At 32.0% G+C, this 9076-nt stretch overlaps 1 protein-coding gene across 1 annotated transcript in view; it reads right to left on the bottom strand.

The window, feature by feature from the left end:
* Window positions 1-9076, bottom strand: part of LOC108724128 (ATP-binding cassette sub-family G member 4) — a 13772-nt gene that overhangs the window by 1699 nt on the left and 2997 nt on the right. The window contains exons 2-9 of the mRNA XM_018450309.1: window positions 7260-7570; window positions 5984-6157; window positions 4745-4955; window positions 3992-4096; window positions 3496-3641; window positions 3235-3403; window positions 1589-1689; window positions 1326-1481 (exon numbers count right to left, since the gene is read on the bottom strand). Coding sequence (XP_018305811.1) covers window positions 1326-1481; window positions 1589-1689; window positions 3235-3403; window positions 3496-3641; window positions 3992-4096; window positions 4745-4955; window positions 5984-6157; window positions 7260-7570 — 1373 coding nt within the window. The remainder of the gene's footprint in view (window positions 1-1325; window positions 1482-1588; window positions 1690-3234; window positions 3404-3495; window positions 3642-3991; window positions 4097-4744; window positions 4956-5983; window positions 6158-7259; window positions 7571-9076) is intronic.

Raw genomic sequence — 9076 nt, forward strand, 5'->3', positions numbered from 1 at the left:
AAAAAAACCTTCAATTTTGGATGTTAATACTCAAATTTAGGTGTTTATCATCAAAATTCAGTGTTGACCGTCAATATTGGGTGTATGTTGAAATTTGACTGTCAACATTGGGTGTCAGTTGAGAGTTGAGCTCATTGTTGGGTGTCGGTTGAGTGTGACCATGAATATTCGGTGTTACCTTGGTGTAGATACTCAAATTTGGTGAATAGTTTAGTGTATACACCATACTATACACCGAATTTGATGGTCACACCCAACCGCTGTTTACTCTCAACACTTGTATATGACACTCAATAGATGAGTGTCTTAAACGGCTTAAACCTTTGAATGTCATTTTCAAAATTGAGTAGTGTACGAGTCACTTGAATGTTAATCTTTATGATTGAGAATTAACGTTGAAATGTTGATGCCGCAGATTCATTTATGAAAGAAATATATTTTAACTGTACGCGAAACATCTTTTTGACAAACTTTATCTAGGCTGCATTCGGAAACATCATCCGAATACCCCTATGTATCATTTTATCCTTATTGTTCATCTAATGTGAAACAAGGATAAGATGATACACGGAGGTACTCAAATGACGGTTTCCGAACGCAACCCTATGAGATATGTCACAGTTATACATCGACTAACATTCAGTGTTCTTGGATTATCGAAGCAGCAGTTCCCGTACGATTTTACAGAAGTTAAGCATCGTTGGATGGGGTACGAGATTGGATGGTGATGACCGCTTAGAAAGATAAGGAAATTACTTCCCAAATGAGAGAGAAAGCATTTTTTTTTCAATTATAATTTTGTCGTGTGTATTCCGGAATATGTTGCACATCAATAATATTATTTTAACAATAAAACAATTTAATTAATTTTATATAATAAAGCCATTTATTTTGATGGTTTTCTTTGGGCGTTAACCTTCAATTGAGTGTAACCTTCAGTTAACGATCCGAAATCACACATAATTTGAATGTTTTTTTAAGTGTTTAACACCCAAGTTTGAACGTTCTTTTTGAGCGTTTAACGCCCAAAATTGAGGGTTTTTTCGTAAGGGCATATTTAGTTAAAGGGGATTTTGTTTATATAATAATATTTTAGTGCAAATTTTACAATTTGCAGTTCAAGCAAACTGCGCACCGATTATTTGTTGGTTTTGAAACACAGTCGTAAACTAAAGTTGGAGTGCATATATCACAAACTAAATTAAATTCACATAAAAATAATATTAGGCACCAAAAACCCGCGTTGATATGGCTTTCTTATTTATTGAACATTATTTCTCGGTCAATTTCCATTTAAAATAGTAAAAGATATGCCGTTGAAATACCTCAGTACCAAACGCTGTGCCTGCAATTATCCCGACCGTTTGTCCAAGCATCGTAATAAACAGACAAATGCTCCACGTTTGTAGAATTCTATCATATTCCATTGGCTGTCCTGTCATATAGTATGATATAAATATGAATATTGATGTACAAAGTATCTAGAAAATAGATGATTCTTTAATTTTGATTTAAAAATGATAATTATATGTATTTAGTTTAATCTGATATAGTTAGTAACAAAGTTATAATGCTGCATTGAACATACTTGCATCAGAAGATCCGTTATTATTTTTACGCTATAATAGGATCTCAAAGAATACCAATTATTTAAATGTTCCTTTAAAAATACTGCCGCTTCTATGGGAACTACAATCAAATGCATTTTTATCACGATACAATTTATAAAATTCATAAAACGTGTTTATTATAATCTTAAACGCGGTAATATTGTTAAACGTCGAGAATATATTGTCAGAGATTTTTCAATTTTTTTAAAGTTATCTAAAATTAGAGTAATATATAATTTATGATATAATTTATTTAAGTACCTTGAATAAGTTCTCGCTGATTTTGCGTGAAAAGTAATGCTTTATTTTAAAAAAGTCGTAAAAAACATGTCACTGAAAGTATTGTCCATCGCTAGCCACTACTTTTTCCCATCTTTCTGGCAGCATTTGAATTCCACGTCGGAAAAACGATACGTCTTTTGAAGCTATCCAAGAGTCGACCCATTTTTTGGCATCATCATAAGAATGAAAGTGCTGCTCAGCCAGCCCATGTGCCATCGATCGGAATAGGTGATAATCGGAAGGGGCAATGTCTGGTGAATACGGCAGGTAGGGTAGGACTTCCCACACACACACATTTAAGCGTTTCCAAGTAGGTTTTCACCGATTGTGTAATATGTGGCCGTGCGTTGTCATGTTGCAAAATCACTTTGTCGTGTCTCTGCTCGTATAGCGGCCGGTTTTCCTTCAATGCTCGGCTCAAACGCATCAATTGTAGTCGATAGCGAGCTCCCGTAATGGTTTCGTTCGGTTTGAGCAGCTCATAATAAATTATACCCAGCTGATCTCACCAAATGCAGAGCAGAAGCAGAGCTTCAATCATGCATATTCGGCTTTGCCGACGATGTTAATGCATGGCCGGGCTTACCCCACGATCTTTTACGCTTAGGGTTATCGTAGTGTATCCACTTTTCATCGCCAGTCACGATACAATGCAAAAACCCTTTCCTTTTCTGCCGTTGAAGCAGCTGTTCACTGTGAAAAGACGCCGTTCGACGTCTCTCAGCTTCAACTCGTATGGCACCCAATGTCCTTGCTTTTGAATTATTCCTAATAATTTCAAACGTTTCGAAATTGTTGTGTGATCAACTCATAATGATTCTACAAGTTCAGCTAGCGTCTGATATGAGTCTTCATGCAGTAATGCCTTCAATTCATCGTCTTCAAACTTTTTCGGTGCGCCAGAGCGTTCTTTATCTTCAACGTCAAAATCATTACTTTTGAAGCATTTAAACCAATCTCTGCATGTTGTTTCCGACAGAGCATGGTCGCCGTAAGTCTCGACAAGAATTCTGTGTGCTTCAGCTGCAGATTTTTTTTTAATAAAGTAGTGCAGTAAAATTCCCCGCAAATACTCTTTTGTTGGCACGAAACTCGACATGTTTAACACTATGAAACAAAAAGTTGTTTACACTTCGGCGAGATGACAAACACTGAATTTCAAGCTTGCTTATTATAATTCCTTATCGATATGTTCCCATCTTCAACTACACGCACGCAGTTCTGTTAACCCATCCGTTGGAAAACAGCGAGAACTTATTCAAGGTCCTAATATTTGACAATAAAATCACATAATTAATATATTACGTTTATAAATAAGAAAAGAAGAATCTATATCACTTACACGTTTGCACTGTCCGTTCGGCATTCACAAAGAATAAAAATAACAGAAAGAAAAACAAGCAAGCGACGTTGCTATTCACTTTTTCCGCATCGTTACCGAAATTATAGAAAACTGTCCCTAATATCAGCGCGACGCCGATGTGCGTCGCAAGTCTTACTTTTGTCATGACCTGAAAAATTAATCAAAAAAACAATAGCATTTTAATTTTTCAAACAAATTAAAATATAACTTTAAATATTACTTTCGAAAATTTCTACTCACTGTATCTCGCTTTATGTAGATTAGAGCTCGTAAAAATAAAATTTTTTGCTGTTGCCATGTCGACTTTTCTTGTATTACGTTGTTTATTAGTGTACTTGTGTCATTTGTTTCACATTTTTGCTTGGGATCAATTGATGAATTCAATTCTATAAAAATATCAATTAATTATTACAAAAGTTATTAAGAATTATTTTAACAGTCATTAAAATTTGTTTCTCACAATTTTGTATAATATCCATAAATTATCTTGCTTTGTATTTTTTATTGAATAACATTAATTTTATGCCATACAAGGACAGTACTGAATGTTTAGCTGATTCAATATTTCTAAGAATTTTAATTTCTGTAAAGAATGTTATAGATATTCAATAGATAAAATTCGCTTTTGTTATTTAATTATCGTGAAGCATGATAAAAATATTAATAAATTAGTATAAATTATTAAAATGATTATTAATAAATTATTACGAATTAAAAAAATAATCGAGACATTTACCATTTTTATTATGTCTATGTAATTTAAATTTTTCGCATTCATCACGACAAATTTTGTATAGATTCTCCATGTCTCCATCCCTTTGCTTGGTTATTACCTCAAGCACTGTAATTAGAAAAACGCAATTAATATTGATTGTTTTCTTATTTATAACATGAATTTAAATTAGTTTAATTTCTAAAATAATTTTTAAAATAATTTTATAATTCAAAAATTTTTGCAACTATTTTAAAAAATACTTATTATGATCTAAATATGACTGAATAGATTTGTAAATAACACATATATGTTACGGCATATATATAATATATAAATTTTTATAAAGTTTATATATATAAATTTTTATAAATTTTGTCTTAAGAGTACATCTCCTTCAAGGATTTACATAAGTTAAAAAAATATTAAAATAATAATATTGTTACAGATAAATATAAATATTCATATTTCTTATTTTGATTCTTATTTAATAAATATTAAACTCACTAAGTATTAAATAAAAAAATAATAGTCTGCTATTTTTTTAAATTAGCAAAGAATAAAAATTTTTCAAAATTTGGAAAAGATTTTTAAAATAAATTTATAAAATTAAATTTACATAACAAAGATTAATAAAAGAAGAAATCGATTTTAAAGTTATAACAAATATATGAGAAAAATGCGTACAGCTCATCTATTCTATGTCAATATCCTTTTTCAAATTGTCCTGTCTTTCTCTTTTAATGTAATCACAAGATTCAGTAGAGTCAACATTACCAAATTCGGCTATGTTGTAGAAGCTGGGACACGTGAACCCGGCAATGCTGTACGTCTTTAAAATCTCGCTCTTTGGACCGCAGTACATACTTCTGCCTTGACTCAGTACCATAATGTCGTCAAAGAGCGAAATTATTTGGCTGCTGGGTTGATGTATTGCACAAATCACAGTGCAATTTGCTCTCGACATATTATGCAGCGTGTTAACGAGCTATTCAACATAAATTATACATTCCGATACATTACATTAAGAGCATTAAAATTTAACGTTATTACAAAACAGTGCATTATAACATTTCAGCAACATTTTGCGACATTCCAGTAAACGAGTTGACGTTATTCGTCATCATTTTGACATATTAAAATGACTTCAAATAATGTTAGCTGATTTGCTGAAATTGCTACGATATTATATTATTAGAATGTTCTGTACATTTGTGCAAAATTATTAACTTACAAAATATAATAGAAAATAAATATCGATTTATATTAATTAGGAATATACCGGATTGTAAAATTATCGGATACCGGGGATATCAGATTCTGAAAAGAAATGTGATATCGGATATACAATTCTCTATTCTATTTAAAAGAAAAAAGTAAAAAGGAAAGCAATTAAAAAAAATAGCGATAATAATTTTCTTTAAAGGTTTCAAAATGTTTCTTATTAAAATTTGGGGAGGTTATTAATATTTCTGATTGTGCTGAAAGTCTGAAAATAATCGGCGCGCAGTCATATTTCTGAGATAAATTTATTTAAAGAATATAATATACACAGAGAGAAAAATGTTTGGTATTTGTAACTATAATTATATATTACTATAATTATGATTATTACTGCTATAATAATAATAACAGTAACTATATATATAGTTCCAGCAACAAATGTATATAATTGGCAACCTAAAATGACTATAATTATAGTTGTTATAACCATAAAATAGTTGAAATTACCATAAAAATGATTCAAATGACTATAATTTTATAGTTATATTTTGGGACAACCATATTTTTTATGGTTCCAATACATCCCTAATATTATATAATTAATATTAAATAACGCTTTTGAAACGATCGTTAATAATATATAGCTGCATTTAGTAATCTATATAAGGTAAACGCCCTAATGTCTGGACATGTACCTATGTCCAAACACTTACACAAAATTTATTATTATAAGTTGTATTATTTATGAGAACCTAACGCTTAAACGTTAGACTACTGGGACATTTATTTTACCTGATAAGAGGCTGCACTGTCGAGACCGCTTGTTGGTTCGTCCAATAAGAGAATAGATGGTTTAGCGATTATTTCCACGCCGATAGAGAGTCTCTTCTGTTCGCCACCACTTAATTTGTTCGCTAATGTGTCTAGACAATTTGACAAACTGAGAGTTTCTGCTATATCGTTTACCTGATAGAAATAAATAAATAATATCTGATGTATAATGAGTCAATCTTTCACTCGCTACACATATGGTAAATTAAGCTAAATACTAGGAAAAATAATATGTATATACACTTCTTAGCGAAATTCGAGATCGAATAGTTCTGAGCGGCTCAACAGCTTTATTTCGTGAATATCTAGAGTTCCTGATACATAAAAAACAATTTTGACACACTAGAAAATTTATAAAAAAAATAAAAAATTTTTAATCACTTCTTGAATTTCACATATCTTGAAAATCGTTGGTCCAATCGCTTTGTCACCTGATACTTTCGATAGAACTCGTTGAGAACTGCTCAAAACGATAATCAGAACTACTGGAACTCTTAAAAAATTTTTCGACGTCGGATTTAGAAAATTTTCAACCACCTGTCAAATATCTCATATTTCGCAAACCGTTGGTCCAATCGTTTTGTTACCTGATACTTTTCGATAGAACTCGTCGAAAACTACACAGAACTCTAATCAGAACTACTGGCACTCTCAAGAAATTTTTCGGCGTCGAACTTAGAAAATTTTCAACGCTAGAGCTCAAATGTCGCGTATCTTGAAAACCGTTGGTTCCATCGCTTTATCATTTAATACTTTTCGATAGGGCTCATCGAGAGCTACACATAACTCTAATCAGAACTACCGGCACTCTTAAAAAAATTTTTAAGAGTTCCAGTAGTTTTAATTATCGTTTTGGGCAGTTCTCGACGAGTTCTATCGAAAAGTATCAGATGACAAAGCGATTGAATCGTAAAGGTATAAGCATCATGGTGTAACGAGCTATTGAATAAATGTTTCCATGAATGAAATCATTAATTAATGGCGGAGATATTAAGAGAAGCTATTATATCTACAAGGCCATAAGACCGTCTTGTCCTCTATGTATATTTGAAATGTACGCTTGAAATTTTTCTTTCTTATTTACAGGTCTGTTTTCTGTGGCTGAACTAGTGTACATTTTTGCAATTTAAAATGAGATAGGTATATGTTTGATATTTGTCAAAAGCGAGAAAGAGAGTTCTAGTGCAATCTAGTGCAATCTAGCAGGAACAGAAAACAGATCATATATTTTACTTACAACTGAACAAATCGCTTCTTTGTTCTGATTAACGTCAAGTTTCAGTTGAGCCGCTATACATAGAGTTTCTCTAGTTGTGAGGAACGGTAATAGATCCAATTGTTGCGGCACATAGCACACCTGCTTTCGGAATGTCCCTTTATTCCGTTCAACACCGTTTATGGTGATAATGCCCTTAATGTCGGTCAGTCGTTTACCCGATATGATTTTCAGCAGAGTGGTCTTTCCCGCACCAGAAGGACCGATTATCACCGTGACCTTTCTCCGTTCGAAGTATCCCGTTACATTATGTAAGATCGTTTTCTCAGTCCCTATAGAATAGTAGACTAAAAGTCTAAGATTTTATAGAACAGATTTCATCCTCAAACCCATCAACATCAGTAAGTTTTGTCAAAATCCGAAACGTTTTTGAAAATGGCTGGTTCACACACACACCTTCACATGCCTTATCTACTATATCAACTATATGCATAATTCATTTAAACTGCATCCCGAATTAATTTTTTTGAAAAGCAGGGCTAAATTACTTTTAAAATTGTAGTAACATCACACACACACAATTAGTTCGAAAAATCAATTCGACGCGCAGTTCAATTATTACATATACATATATAGTATATAAATTCATATGCAATTATTTAAGCACTAAAGTTTTGACCGTTATATAGGCTTTATTTCCTATTGGTTGTGTATTCACATGTACGGTCCAATAAGATTCTTATTGTTTATATATATATACAATATTACTAAAATAAAGATGTTCGTTTTCGTACATATACTACGAATATTACAAAGGTCTCGATGATCTAAAGGCTTAGGACGCTCGCACGGAATGCGAGAGATCCGGATTTGACGCCCGGTCGAAGTAATATTTTTCGCAATAAATAAATATACTCACAGATTTCCAACATATTAAGGTCTCTTTAATAGATGCCTATTGAGTATCAAATTTAATTGTGATATTACTACAGTAATTTGTCTGCGTTTCTAAATCCGAAAAATCAATTTGACTTACAGTTCAAATGACTACATACGATTAAATGCCGATCGACATTTAAACTGCGTGAGAGTTAGTGAAGTAATGGAGGGGAACCAAACTGAAAATCGGCTGAAAGTTGCAAATAAATTCCAGCACTGGTTTAGACAGCCATTTGTAATCCATCATGCGATAATATTAGTGCATTGAACCGCGCACTAATATTGTCGCATAATAGATCATTAATTAGCACGCTCACTAAAACCTGATCTAGGTTTTAGACTCGCAGAACGTGAGTTGCAAGATTGAACGCAACATGATGCATTTCAAGTTGTAATAGACTACAGGATGTAGAACGCAGAATACATTGAAGTTGGATAAACTTCAACTTTTGCGTCATGCGTTCTGCATCTTGAGAAAAGATGACGATCAATTGAGAAACAATTGACCATCTGCTGAAAACAAAAGAGAGCAGTAATCTTGAATTAAATAAAATTATTAAAATTTTAAATTATTCAATTTGTTATAGATTCTAGAATTTTTGCTTTGAATGCTTTTACAAAGATGCTTATTATATTTTCCACACTGAGAGAAAACAAAATAGTTCCAGCAACTATAAATTTGGCAACTTTTGCAATTGAAGTACCTGTAACTAGTTTTACAAAGTAATAGAAACTAAAGTAGTGCTGAATATTATAAAAATATAGTCACGGTAACAAATTGTATGCACTATTAATTGGTAGTGAAGTAGTGACTCAACTACATTGAGTAGTTACTTGGACTTCATGCAAATAGATATAACAATTACATTTTTCTAGTTTAGACAAAAATTTTTAAAGGG

The sequence above is a fragment of the Mycetomoellerius zeteki genome, unplaced genomic scaffold, assembly GCF_001594055.1.
Source record: "Mycetomoellerius zeteki isolate Tzet28-1 unplaced genomic scaffold, Tzet1.0 scaffold275, whole genome shotgun sequence".
NCBI lineage: Eukaryota > Metazoa > Arthropoda > Insecta > Hymenoptera > Formicidae > Mycetomoellerius > Mycetomoellerius zeteki.